The sequence below is a fragment of the Lutzomyia longipalpis genome, chromosome 1, assembly GCF_024334085.1.
Source record: "Lutzomyia longipalpis isolate SR_M1_2022 chromosome 1, ASM2433408v1".
Lineage (NCBI taxonomy): Eukaryota > Metazoa > Arthropoda > Insecta > Diptera > Psychodidae > Lutzomyia > Lutzomyia longipalpis.
In genome coordinates, this window is record NC_074707.1 from 7730062 (window position 1) to 7744457 (window position 14396).

General features: G+C 37.5%; 3 protein-coding genes and 1 long non-coding RNA gene across 6 annotated transcripts in view; 3 read left to right on the forward strand and 1 right to left on the reverse strand.

Annotated features, from left to right (window-relative positions):
* The first annotated feature begins 72 nt into the window (after positions 1 to 72).
* LOC129786708 (DNA repair protein Rad60) lies at positions 73 to 1516 on the forward strand. The gene is made up of 3 exons (XM_055821897.1): positions 73 to 242; positions 301 to 1108; positions 1197 to 1516. The coding sequence occupies exons 1-3, from the start codon at positions 176 to 178 to the stop codon at positions 1330 to 1332; spliced, it is 1011 nt and encodes a 336-aa protein (XP_055677872.1). The 5' UTR covers positions 73 to 175; the 3' UTR covers positions 1333 to 1516.
* A 614-nt stretch (positions 1517 to 2130) lies between these two features.
* Positions 2131 to 10732, forward strand: LOC129786667 (endoplasmic reticulum aminopeptidase 2). Of its 2 annotated transcripts, XM_055821846.1 has the most exons (9): positions 2131 to 3109; positions 3170 to 3313; positions 3381 to 3652; positions 4974 to 5811; positions 5877 to 6713; positions 6774 to 7179; positions 7242 to 7514; positions 9083 to 9308; positions 9383 to 10732. In XM_055821846.1, the coding sequence occupies exons 1-9, from the start codon at positions 3070 to 3072 to the stop codon at positions 9530 to 9532; spliced, it is 3186 nt and encodes a 1061-aa protein (XP_055677821.1). In that variant the 5' UTR covers positions 2131 to 3069; the 3' UTR covers positions 9533 to 10732. The 2 variants fall into 2 exon arrangements, with proteins under 2 accessions (XP_055677821.1, XP_055677813.1); XM_055821838.1 differs by having other exon boundaries at positions 2131 to 3313.
* Positions 7882 to 9975, reverse strand: LOC129786744 (uncharacterized). Its single transcript, XR_008750167.1, has 3 exons — positions 9885 to 9975; positions 8478 to 9607; positions 7882 to 8386 (listed from the first exon to the last, which is right to left on the reverse strand). It is a non-coding gene; the product is annotated as an uncharacterized LOC129786744 (long non-coding RNA).
* A 437-nt stretch (positions 10733 to 11169) lies between the features above and the next one.
* Positions 11170 to 14396, forward strand: part of LOC129786644 (segmentation protein cap'n'collar) — a 36438-nt gene continuing 33211 nt past the window's right edge. The window contains exons 1-2 of one of the 2 annotated variants that reach the window (XM_055821824.1): positions 11170 to 11319; positions 14050 to 14174. In XM_055821824.1, coding sequence (XP_055677799.1) covers positions 14085 to 14174 — 90 coding nt within the window. In that variant the 5' untranslated portion in view covers positions 11170 to 11319; positions 14050 to 14084. The remainder of the gene's footprint in view (positions 11320 to 14049; positions 14175 to 14396) is intronic. The other variant, XM_055821815.1, reaches the window with a different exon arrangement.

Here is a 14396-nt window from a genome sequence, read left to right on the forward strand (position 1 = left end):
TAGAAAATGATGCTGGATGAACCAGTAAATGGGGAAAGAAGGAAAATATAATTTAGCTGCCGTTTGTTTTAGGCGCAGTAGCCAGGAGATATTGACATTTTACTTTTGTTTGGGTTTGAGCGGTTTGAGAAAAGCAAAATAAATAGAAAATAACTTCTAAAAACCACGAAGAATAATGCAGGACGAACAGGACGATTATGAGGACTTTGATATTCTATCTAATTTAAACAATCTCAACAATGGTAAGTAATAAAAATTCATTAAATTGGTGTAATTAATCAAGGAGATCATTTTATCTAGATCCAGTTCCAATGAAATTCTCAAATGATCCCGAAAATCCTTCCGACCAGGATGACATTGATGATTTTCCTGATTCACCAGGGCCTCAGACAAAAAATCTCTCAAATACCAATGAAAAGGAGATGAGCAAGAAGGAGCAGCAGCTGATGAAGCGCTACAAGAAGAAGCTGGAAACGGTACAGAAGCAAATCCAGAAGAAACAGTTGAAAGAAACTAAAAATCAACCTCAGGGAAAAATCAGGAAAAGAAGAGTAATTCCAGGTGAAAAAATTAGCAGGAGGAGAACAAGAAGAAATCCTGGAAGCCCCCAGATAGTCGATTATATCACAATTGGGGCACAGGATATGGACGAAGACTACAAAGATTGCCCAAGGACGTCTGAAAGTAGTGGACAGTCATCATCCAATAACGATATTGATTATGAGATTACAATCAAGCTCAAGTGGAAGGAACAAATTGAAAGAATTCCCTTCCGATACCTTCAGTCATTCCGAGTTCTCTTTGAGAATCTCAGCAAAAAAGAAGGGGTAGCTCCTAATATGATTCTCCTGCTGATGGAAGATCGAATTGTAGCTCCCACAGATACTCCTAGCTCTATTGGCTACACGAGCATTGATTTTATAAGTGGTCGTGTTGTTCAGCCCAACATGCTCACTGTTGTATCCCCAAAGAAGCTTCACCTTAAAATCCAATCTGATCAGTGGAGGAAACCTCTTGCAGTGACGACAGAGAAAACCGACAAAATTGAAGATTTATTGAAAAGATGTGCTCTGGAACTGAAATGCGCCACAGATGAGATAAACTTGAGGTAAGTACGAGAATTTTTTTTTTCAATTCTCAATGCCCCTGTTAACGCCTCCAAATCCCATTTCCTGCACTCAATGACTTCCGGACAGATTTGACGGGGAGATTCTCAATAGTGCGATGACTCTGCAGGATTTGGAGTTGGAAGGGGGTGAACTGATCGACTGTGTATTCAACACGAGGAGGCAAAAGCGAAAAACCACCCTCTGCTCTTCATTAGATTATTAAAATTTCGTTTGTCGAACATCCGCCCCTAATTCAATTTTGCCTCAGAAATGCATGGAATTCACCGGCAAATTTTGAGGCAAAATACCGAGGGGTGTACAACTCACGAATATTTTAATATTGAAAACTTTTGTACATTATTATAAAAATATTATTGACTATTAAAAAATATCTTTATTAAACTTAATTAATTCTTTAATATTATTTATCCTTTAATTTTTTTTCTTTCAAAAATAAAATTATTTAATCCTTCAACATAAAACAAAATTATTTTCTTTTCATGGCTTTTTTCTAAATAATAATAAAAAAATCAAATCGTCGATAAAAATCAAAAGAGCAACAACTTGAAAAACGAATTTTATAATTTATAAGTAGGTACCTACTAAACATTTTAATTAGCCTTCTTCTCGTCTTTTATTACATTATTTCTTTCGTGTAAAAAGGTTAATGCAAATAGTTAACAACTACTGAGAAAACGAGGAAATCGCATTTTCATTGCCCACAAAAATTTTCCATAGAGGTTGTATTTTATAAAAATCATAAAAATCAAGGATCAATAAAACGTGCTCACGAATAGCCGGCAGGGTATAATAAATGTAGGCATGTACGTAAAATATTTTCAAAGAAGAAAAATGCAAGAAAATAGAGAGAGAGAGACTCAATTTCTTCTATGGGCCATAAATGACCCAAATCGATGGAAAAAGGAGTTGCTAAAGAGAGAATAATGATAAGGATCCCCTTATTTCAGCCGGAACGATAAACATGAATGGTGTACCAACAGCAATGAGAAATTCGATATGGCATCGCGCGGAGAAAAATCCTTCTATATAGCTAGAGCAAAATCATAAGAGGGGATGGACCGAGAGGACAGCCATGAGAAGAGGATACTCACAGAGTGAGGGAGTGTGTGTGACAGCAATAATTGTATTAATCGGAAAAGAGGGAGGAAGAGAACGATGAGGTCCTGTTTTGTGTGCGGCAGCGGCCTTCCCGGTGGTATTTTTTGCGTACTCTCCGGGGTTGTTGGGATGTGCGTGAGGAAGTTGTGGGTGGGGGTGGATGGTGTGAATGTAGGTAAAATCAACCCCTAATCGATTGCTGAGGGAGGCGCCTGCGTAATAGAACCGTCAACATGACAGGATTTTCATCCTCCGTAGAAGGATTTGTAAACTCTCTCTCTGTTGAAAATTCCATTTCCTTTCTGCCACCGACACCGTAGAATTTCGCTAGTGTGGTAGCTTTTTTTGTAACGTAGGCGCGCAATAGGCTCTCTTTGGCACACGCAAGCTATATCAAGAGAAAGGTGCAAAAGATTTTTCGACCTGCCTAGAGGAAAAAAAGAAAAACCGCTGTGTAGAGGGAATTTTCTGAGGTGCTCTTCTTGGGAAGCATTTTTGTGTGTGTGCAGAGAATTATTAGGAGGAAAAATATTGTTGGATGTACTAAAAGGTTCTTTAGGTGGCGTAACAGCATAAAATCCTGGATGTGCGGTGTGTGAGGTGGGAAAGAAAAAGTGGAGAGGAAGGACGCTCTGTGTGTGCCGGAAAAGGGGGGTGGTGGTGATGAGAATAGGGGGCGAATATTGTGGGTGGTCTCGGTTAATTGAAGTGTGCAGAAAGCAAGGTAGCAGCGTTGGCCGATCAGAAGAAGGCGAGTGGTCCTGTGAAGGTGTCCGTTGTGGGGAGTAGTGGCGGAAATCAGGCTGGGAACTCCAAAGTTTGGCGCAGGGAGCGAATTGAAATGACTGAGCCGGAACTCGATGACATCGCCTTCCTCACAGGTGAGAAGAAGCCCGGAACACCCACACGGAGGCATCCTCACGCCAGGAGCATCTTTTCAGGCACCGGAGAGGCGCCGACAGTGCGGAAAAATCGCGATGGCGTCGCAATGTGCTCGCAGAAGAAGGCCATCTGTGTCACGGCCATCGTTATGGGAGCCCTTGTTACAACTGCACTCATCATTGCCTATGCTGGACCGCAGAATGGTGAGGATTTCCCATCTTCTGGGAAATGTTCTCCATTATTTTTTAATCTTATTAATTTTTTTTGTAGATTGTGCGTGTGCTGGAAAAATGCCTCCGGGCTACTACTTGAACAGGTTCAACGATTCCGAACCCTTTAATCCCATCGCAACCAACGGACAACCCTTCCCGTGGCTCTCACTTGAGCTCCCGACGTCCGTTCGGCCAATCCGCTACGTCCTCACCATCCATCCAAATCTCACGAATCTCGACGTAAAGGGGCAGGTCACGGTGGAATTTCACGTGGAAAAGGAAACGAGCTTTTTAGTGCTTCATTCACAGGATTTAAACATCACAGAGAGGGTGAGCTTAATTCCTTTCTTTTTATTTCATGCCCTTAATTTATTCCAAATTAAACTATTAAAAAAATCTAACAGAACTATTAAAGAGAAGCATAAAAGAAACAAAATAAAAATATTTTGTAGAACACAAATTTTATTTTTATACAATTTAAAATTTAATAAAGTTCATTCTTAAAAAAAAAGTCCTCAGCTAAATGAGAAACGTAATATTATGTTTGAAATGTATGGATTATGGAAATCCTACAGTGATGTGAGAAAAAATAGCAAAAGGATTTTTCTTTCATTTCATTTTTTCATTCGATTAATTTTTAAATGATTAGTAATTTAAATTATCTAGAATTCCATTTTATGATTTCTATTCTTTATACATTTCCTCATTTAGTATTTGAATTGAATTTTTATGCAAATATGCTAAAAGCATTGCACTAAATATTACAATTATCAGAAGTCATTATGCATAAAGAATGTAGGTACCTGTAGCTATTTTCCTGGACATAATTGTGCAATTAAAACGCGTATCTTAATCCACAGAGAGTATATATTTTCCATTTAATCGTCACTTTTTTTTATTCGACGCAAATAAAATTGAGCATGTGGAAGAGAATTAAACATTTTAATTTCAAATGCTTTTATTGCATGCTGCAAAGTAGTTTGAAATAAATTCTCTTTCAATAAAATGAAAGTTTATTTTGTCAATGCGTTTTCATGGATTTATTTATAAAATAAAATATTGCGTGCCCATGAGGGAAAAGGAAAAAGTTTGTCAATTTATTTTTCAGATTGAGAGTTATACGAAAACTATTGATTTCTATATAGCACACACATTTTTCTGCCGAAGGAATAATTTTCACGAATAAAACACATCATAATTCTTCATCTTTACAGCCCTTTATTGATTTTTTGTTGCTATTTTTGAAGAAAATGTGTGTGTGCAAAGAATTCTTACGGCATTTTGATCATTTATCTTGTTGCTAAATTCTTTTCTTTCCTCTTGGGGTAAGAAAGTATGTGAAGCTTGTTTGCATATTTATTTAATTTTTCTCTGTTGGTTTGCACCTTCGTTTGGGCTTCTCTCTAAAGTTGGAATTTTAATTTATGCTATTCCATGGCAAAAGTATAGAGGTATGCAAATGCTGTGAACTTTGGCCAATTGACGCATTTATAATCGAGAGTGCCCTCGCATGTGAATTAATTGAGGGAAAATATGCTGCTAGCACCGGTAGCACGGAAATTGGGGGAGGTGGCATGCTTTTGAAGACAATGCACGTAATCTGGTTCTCCTATAATGTGGGATATGCATCAGCTGACTTTTTCTTTTCCAGGCCATTATCGGACCAAAGGGATTTGCACTCAAGATAAATCGGTTGTTGGAGTACCCACCGCGTCAGCAACTGTACCTTGAGGTGAAGGATAAGTTGCGGAAGAAGGTGAACTATACCCTCAATCTGCGGTGGTACTCAAAACTCGTCCCAGATCCCGAAGGATTCTACGTGGATGCATTTGACGATGAGACGGGTGCAAGGAGAATCCTTGCTGCCACGGTTTTTCGTCCAGGTGGTGCCCGAAAAGCATTTCCATGCTTCGATGAGGCCCATCTGCGTGCCCCCTTCCGCATATCCGTATTTCGTGATCGATTCCACATTGGCCTATCGAATTCCATTGTTCATGCAACGGACGATGTGGGCTTCTACATGGGTACAGGATTGCTGAGGGATGATTTCTTTGAGACACCACCCCTGCCTCCGGATGCAGTGGCGTGGGTGGTGAGTGATTTCCATCGGAATACGTTGGAACCATCGTCAACATATCAAACAGTGCGCACAACACCAGCCGCCGTGGTCACCACGAGCCGGCCGGCGGATTTGGCGCTACGGACTGACAAGAGGCCTATCAAGAGTAAATCCATCCTCATCACAAAGTCCCTCCAAATTCTCACACCACTCAACAGGACGCGTACGCCGCAGCCTGAAGTGGAGCATCGCAATTCCACGGAGAATGGGACAATCAGCGACACGGGGGAGATCATCACGGCACCCACATACACATTCTATGCTTCCAAGGATTTGCTGCAGCTCAGTGACTTTCTCCTACACACATCAAGAGATGTTCTTGAGTATTTGCAGACGTGGCTCGGTAGCCCATATCCATTGACCAAATTAGGTGAGTTTTCCCCATAAACTCTAAAACTTCCAAAAAAAATTATTTTTATTATTTTTTTCCTGCAGATTTTGTAGCTTTGCCATCTCTGGAGGAAGACATCACAAGCAGCTTGGGATTAATCTCCATCAAATCATCCTTTTTGCGTAGTTTTGTATCCCTGCAGACTAAGGAGTACCATCTCTCAGCACTGAAGATCACCGAAGCAATTATAAAACAATTCTTCGGGGGTATAACATCACCACAATCGTGGAAACACAATTGGCTGTGGCAGGGCTTAATCAAGTACCTCGGAAGGACAGTTCTGTTGCAATTGCAACCAAATTGGCCAATGGATGAGCTACATCTGATGGAGACAACGATGAGGGCACTGGATGTGGATGCAATCGAAGGATGGGCGAGTTTGGTGGAAGGAAGTCGCGATGATGGGAATAACGAGGATTTCTACGTGGACAAATCAGCAGCTATTCTGGCACTTTTGCACTCTGCCCTCGAAGAAGATAACTTCCGGCAATGTTTGGGGGGATTTCTTCGTGCACACAGATTCCAGACAGCTGAACCACTAGATCTGTGGACGGTGTGTGGGAAGCAAATGAATGATACGAAGAATATCAAGGAAATGATGAATCTCTGGACGTCACACTCGGGCTTCCCACTTGTGAGGCTGGAAGGGGGTGATGGTGGGAATTTTACAGTCTGGCAGATGCCTTTCGCTCCAGCTGAATTCCATGCAATCACAGATGACTACCTCCTGCCGCATAATCTCACAAGTACAACAACAACGACCACAACACCGGCTCCCGTGAGTGCCAAGAAAATCATCCCACAGTGGATCTTCCCCATTAGCTTTGTGACCAATCTCAATAAATCATTTTCTCAAACGGTGTGGCTGCATTCAAACCAAAGTAAGATGTTCTTTTTATCTTTTGAGATTTTAGAAACTGAGATTTTATTTTCATTTACAGCTGAAATCCACCTAGATCCGGATGTAAAATGGATAAAGCTGAATTCGGGGCAAAACGGCTATTACAGAGTGCTCTATACGGACAGCAATTGGAACAATCTCATTGATGAGCTGAAGAAGAATCATAGAGCATTCACGGCAAAGGATAGGATTGGTTTGATCTCTGATGTATTCACTCTATGCCATGCAAGCCTCATGCCATGCCCCATCACCATGAATCTCATCACTTATCTGCCCAATGAGACAAATTGGGGACCTCTTACGACGGGCCTGAGGCATCTAGAGCAGTGGCGAAAGATTCTAAAGTACTCTGAATGCTTCCTTATGCTGGCGGAATTTGTACGAGAAATCCTTATGCGATCTATCGCCGGATTGGGATGGAAAAACACCGGAACGGATTCAGCAAAGTAAGCCACAATCAAAAATTTTCTTCAGAGTTGAATTATTAAAACATTTTTTTGCTCTTTAGACTCCTCCGACCAGAGGTTCTTCTTGCATCAGTATTGTGGGAAGATCCAGATGCCATTAAGGAAGCAAAGAATGTGCTGCACTTGTATCTGAACAATGGAACAGAGATTCCCACGAATTTCCGTGAAGTCATCTACACTGGAGCCGTTCTGTCCGGGGAATTCACCTATTGGCAGTACTGCTGGGATCGCTTCAACATCCTCCTGAGTCAGAATGAAGGATACGACGAGAGGATGGAACTTCTGAGGGCTCTCGGAGAGACCAAAGATGCCTGGTGAGTTTTTCCCACTTGTGAATCACAAGCTGTGGTGCGCGATAAGGCCCATGGCAGATAAGTTAAGTCGCTATTTTTGTCTCAATCGAGAGAGATATCAGAAGAATTTCCTTTTGTGGTTTTATTTGAAAGCTTCTTCCAACATACTCCGGAGTGGGGAAGCGTAGTTGTGGACAATTGAAAAGCTTTTCATTTCCATAAATAATATTTTTTAATTATTTTTTTACAAATGAAATGATTTCCATGTCGCTGTTACATGAAGAATTTTAAATCCAATTTATGAGTCACTTTGTGATTGATTTTTTTAGAGCAGGTGTTTTACAGGGTGTAGCAATTAAAATGCAAAATTATAATAAACCAATGGGAATTTATTAGCAGCACAATATATTATGAGAATACAATACATCAGAATATTTTACAAATTCTTCATGTTAAAAGTTCTCATCACATCTACATATGAGAATATTTTATGCAAGTCATTTGAATTTATTAACTAAATGTGTGAGATCTATTGGTGATGTCATCTCACTGTTTTAATAGCGTTCACGAGAAGAAATTTTTATGACTTCTTTACTCAAAATTTCATTGTCTTCTTGGAAATTGATGCCAAAGATTCACCCTTTATCCATTAAAATATACAAATTTTATTATTTTTTTTTAACAATTAATACTTTCTATAAAAATCTATTTTAAATTTAACCGCATCAATTGATATTCCATTACGTCTTCTATGTCTTCAGTGTCGATCATATATAAGAATCGGCCGCAGTGACACCCAGGTTTCCAAGAAACACGGTCGTCCTTCCACATTTGAGTATAGAAATCATCGTATGAAATGTTCATTGGCTCATTTACAGTCGTTTGGTAGATTTCTGTAAAAAGAAAAGAAATATGAACAAAATACAGAAAAATGCTAAATTAAAATTCAATTAAATAGATGAAAAAAATGTAGATTAAACTCACCTGCGATGTCCTCATAGCATATTCCTCTGGGATATTTAGCTATGATCTTTATTATTATACAAAGTTTTTTGGTTAGATCCATTGCAGTGATTTCAGCTTAAATTTTATTTGACTAATAAAAAATGTTTGCAAGAGTATTTGACGGATAATATCGGACGTCTTTGCTTTGAGACTGTTGCAATACTACTGATTTTGGTGACTCTGCTTCTTTATAAAAGCAAGGTCCCGCCAGGTTTATTTCAGGTAACGGGCTGATGGGGTCGCAAAAAAAAAGTAATTTGCAAAGGAAGTCATTAAAAGATAGTTTTTGACCAGAAGAGTAATTATAATTTGAGGGATTTTTCATGACCCGTTAGTATTACAGATATTCAAAAATAAATATAAAAATCGATATTAATCCTAAAAATTATTTTGAAAATTAAACTTTATTGCAACTGAGATGGAAAATCAAAAACTTTTCCAGATAAATTATTTTTTAACCAAACGATATTGCGGATTTTCTCAGTTCAATTACCACAGTCTGTTTAATTTTCAATCATTGTCTCAATTGATTAAATCTTTAATTATAATATTTCCTTTTGTTTTCTTTTTTAATTAAATTTTAGGCTCCAGAATCGTCTTCTGTCTCAGGTGATCACTCTTCCAGCTCCCGAATTGATTCAGGTCCTCGAAGCAATCGCCGGTACTCCAACTGGAGGCGCCATGGCGTGTCGTTTCTTGCAGGCCAAGTGGAATGATTTGCAGGCAAAACTGGGTGCCGGCAGTGAACAATTTGCCCAGGTTATCACCGCAATCACACAATTTGGTGCCACAAAATTCGACTATGAAGAGGTGAGTCACTGGAAATTTCTCTCAAAGAAATTTTTCCTTTTACTACAATGAAAATTCTTTTCTTCTGCACACAGTTAAAATCTCTCGTTGAGAGATTCGGCTATGGTCCTGGGATGCGGGTTCTCAACATGACTCTACGAAGTGTGGCAACTAATGTGGAGTGGGTGAGTCGATCGCAGCGTGAACTGTCCTCATGGCTCGGCAATTTCGAGCACATGCAATAATATCATACGCAGAGGTAATCGCTCTGAACTTGCCTTTCGGCGTACATTTCTCTGCCACATTCTCATTTTCCTTTTCTGAGGAAAAAAACAAACAAAACACGGAGTACAGTGGCAGATGTATCAGCTTCGGGAAAAAATGTCCAAAGCGAACAAGCCTAGTCCTTGCGTGGAGCAACTTTAACGTAATTTTACCAAAAAAAATCATTTCTGTCCTAATGTAGCTAGATAGGGGGTGAGTGTGTGTGTGTATAGATAGAATGAGTTGAGAAGGATTTTTTCCACGGGAGAAATGCAGAGTAAATTTTAGAGCGAAAGAACTAATGCACAATTAACATTTTCTATATATACATACCTATTTTGAACAGAAGGGGAAATATTAGAAAAAAAAATCTTAAGAAAAACATAATAAAAAAAAACATTTTTGATGAGGACTTTTGTGTGAAATATGTGTAAAAAAAATGAATCTAGAGAAAGGATATTTTAACTCTAATTGAAAAATATTTAGCGAAAAAAAGAGAGAATATTTTATTTTTTCCAAACACAAATTAGACAAAAAAAAAAGAAAATCCAGATAAATGTAGTGGAATCTTGTAATGGGGACTCATAATGTAGCTTCTAAGAAATTTCCACGAATGAAAAAAAAATCTCTGTATAATGTGAAAAGAAAGATCCTTAAAAGAAAAAAAAAGGATTAGCTTTTTTTGGACTCTGTACGCGCGATGTAATATCCTTGTATATTTTTTCCTTAATAATTTTCCGTGTGCGCCCCAACAATCGCAAGCACGCGTATCGTCTTTGATAAAAAATAATATTGTATTCAAAAAGATCTCTCCCCCCAAAAGGCTAAAGCGAACAACTAGAGAAGAGCTGTGAATTTATTGCTTTATTAGTCTCACAATCTATCACAACCAAAGAATAAGAAAATAATGCTTTTTTGCTGAGAAATTTTGTACCTACTTGCGAGATATTGTGGGGGGCATCTATCTGGCATGAATCTTCAACACATATAACAAAAAAGGCCAAAAAAAAAAAACAAACATAGATTGGTATAAAAATCTCCACATGATTCCTAAATATATTTTCCTATACAGAACATTGTAATAGAATATTTATTCGTTTTATTATTAACTTGTATGTCCATGAGAAATTTTATTAATAAATTATTTCATTCTCTTTTGCCACATCCTGTAAGAAAATAAATCTTTTTTTTTTTAAATCAAAAATTAGATTTTATTAACTTTCTTACAACTAACTGCTAACTATCTCGTGATTTGAAGATGATACTGTTGAGATTTTTTTTCTACTTTCAGATTTTTCTTGACTTTTATAGTTAAAAAAAAAACATTCAGGAGTCCTAGGTCCCTACACCTAGGTATGGGCACCTAATTGTGCCCAGATGAATGCCTTGTAGAGCTGTGTGAAGAATACACGAGAAGCGGTGTGTGCGTTCAAACACGCGGAATTACGTCAGATTCTTGAGTGGAGCACCACGACCACACTCCCAAAAGCTCCCCACCAAAGCTCCACACAATGACGGAATTGAAATAGCAATGAGGGCCCCATTTGCCTGTGTGGCGGGTAGTTTGTTATCATTTTCATATCAATTTCGTAATAACGACCCGATAGGCGCTCACACATAGACGCGACACCCAAAAGCTAAACTGGCGGTGCTCCGCAGCAGTAAAGTCTTGGTATACTTGTTGTGACACCGTGCTGCCAGTGAGTTGATTTTCTTGTGAAGTGCTTTTTCCCCGTTGATATTTCCGTGCAACCAAAGTGATTTATTGGTACGTAGTGTGACCACCACCCCCTGTAAGTGTACCCACAGCCACCTCCCAGAGTGCTTCCACCACACATCTCCCTGCCACACACCACCTCTGGACAGCAAACACAGAGGGATGGCACAGGGAATTGTGAAGTCATTCAATATGTCCGTCTCATTAATTATCATTCATTATAAATTTATTTGACTGTGAGTGTTTCTGTTTGTGCGCGACCGACACAATACTTATTCTCTCCGAAACACTCCAGGCGCAGCCAATTTTTTTCTTTCGTGCCATAAGAATTTCACAATTTGCGCCGTTCCTGGCTGCATGAAATTTCCCGCCAAAAAATTATGGATGATCCCTATTCTGGGCTGCGGAAATCCTGGCGCAGCTCACCCTGCGTAGCACACGGCAACTTGAACTCGCATGTGCCCCCTCCTGATAAACAAGTGATCCACCAGTCAAGGTCAGCACTTTTCGCAGAGAGAGATTGTCCTCGCGAGAGAGTTTATTTAGCAAATTTACAAATTCTTCACCCAAAAAAAAATCAATAGAAAATAATGTTTCTAAAGTCAATACGTACAGAAAGAGGGAATAATTTAGTGACTGGATAGTGGGTGTATTTAAGTAAGAACATACCATCGCAATGAGGAGAATATTGGCTTAAACAAGTGGAATTTTTTTTTGAATAATTTTCTTAAAAAAATGTAACAGTTCTGTGGCGAAAGCACGTATTTTTTTATTTTTAAATTTAGTAATAGATTTGTTTATATTTTAATTTAATACAAAAAGTCAAATTCATTAAAATTTTTTGTCATTGAATATTAATTTAAAGCACCCTGTTCCCCGTTAAATACCAAACTTTGCCCTTTTACATTTTGCCTAAATAACTAATTAAATCTAACAAGAATCACATTTATTCATTAAATTAAATACGAACACAATAAGAAGATAATCGATGGTAAAACACTGCCTCTTTTATGATTAATGAAATTCCCTTAAAAAATATTTTTGAAAAGAAAAAAGTCATAAAAATGCCCATATTCTCATTCTGGAGGCGTTTCAATTAAGATCTGATAATAAATCTTAAAGTTTATTTATAAATCATTTGACATTTATTTAGTTATTATTAATGAAACGATTTAATATTGCAAAATTGATATGAAATGAGCTGACCTTGTATTCTTTATCAAGATTTAGAACATTAAACCAACAGGCACTAGTTTTATGAACCTAACTGATGCTATGTTACAGCATAGTAATCAGATTCATAACACTTGAGTCCGTCAAAGTAAGTTAAAAGATTAATCATAAAATTGAATGAATTGAAAAAAAGAAATTCCTTTTATTGCCTTTATCAGGTATATCCGGGTCATTTGTATTAATGATTTCCTTTTATATCCAATTTGCATTGATTTTAAATATTTCCATTTTTCCTTATTGGGAAGATCATTTTATTAAAATTTAATAAATTTATTAGTTGGATTAAGTGTGCAATAAAAGGCATAAAAAATCTTTGAATAAACCTTCTCACAGCTAATTACTAGCTTAACCAGTATTCAAGTTTACGTTGCGAACAAAAAGTACAAGCAAAGAATTTCCGTCAAAAATAAGCACACGCTCGTTGATTGTGAGACTTTTCGCTGTTTTTCAGCATTAAGTTTTCAATTATATGATTATTATATTTTGAGAATATAAAACCAACATTTTTCGTTTTTTTGCGAACTTTTCAGCGTTCTTTTGACTTGTTATTTTTTTCTCCTAAACTTTACATGAAATCAAAATTAATTTTGCATCCGAAACTTTTTATTTTATTTATGATTTTTTTGTTAATAAATAAAGGTGATTCACAAATGTTTTTGTGAATTGAGAGCTCATTATGTAGGTTGTTGAATTTTATGAAATTTCTTTCTTCTCTATTTAAAATAATAAAATTGGTTTTTTGACTTCTTTTAAAATTCTTGTAATAATATTCAAAAATTTCGCTTTATAATTTTTCTTAAAATGTTTTTAAAGCATTTGCGCATAAACATTAAAATCAAAAAATGCTGGTCTAATAAATAAAATGCTGGGTCAATTAAGAAGATCACTTTTGAGCTGACTAACATTTTACGCATACAAGAGTAATAAGAGAAAAATTAAAGAAAATTAAAAAAAAAGTTTTCTTCTTAGCCAAAGAAAGAAAAGTTTAGAACTTTTCGGTAACATTTGCTATTTCTCTGCAACAAACACAGCCTTCTTGCCTATCCGTTGTGGATGCTGAAAGCACGCTAGAGACTTTTTGTCGTGGTCTTTTACACGTGTTTTTATGAAAAAATTGCCCATCACGTCATACGACCTTGATAATGAAGCTGGGAATTGTATGTTTTATGACTCTCACAAAAAATCCGCTGTTGTCCAGCAAATTGTCTCTAACTCTCTTGAGATGCTCAAGAAGATTTTTCTGCGCCTCTTTAAGCGGGCTTTTTTCTGCGTACCTCCCACCACTACACCGTCATGCTGCTCAAGCTTGATCAATTAGCAATTCCAAGAGGATTTTCTTTTGCGAACTTATCAATTTTCTCTGCGCGAGATAGGTGGGCTTTTTTTATCTCAAAACATTTTGCACTCTGTGGAGGCGGCTGGAGACGATGGAAAAAAATCTTTATCAGGAGAGTGCGATTAAATGAACACGCTTTTGTTGTTTGACAAAGCTCTGAGTAAATAGGGAGGAGATAGTGAAAATTGATGTGAAAATGCGTTTCTTTGCAGGAAAAGAAGATTTCTTTAGACAAGCCAACACGAAAATGATGGAAGATTTACCTCGTTTGGAGCCCCTTTCCCCAAATCCCGCCACCAGCAGCACTACTTTTAGGGAATGTCGACGCATCTCACAGGTGAGTTTTTTTTATTACATATTTTCCCGTGAATTTTCCTGAAGAAAAGTTAGTTCTTATAATATATAAAAGTTCCCTATATGCAATCCTCATGTCCAAAAAGCTCACATCCTTCCACAAAAAACATTGCACAAAGAAAATTGTATTTTATAAATGAAAATTGAGGAAAATCCCATGATTTTACAAACTGCCCAATTTTCAAAACTCCCGCCCTTTCCGACT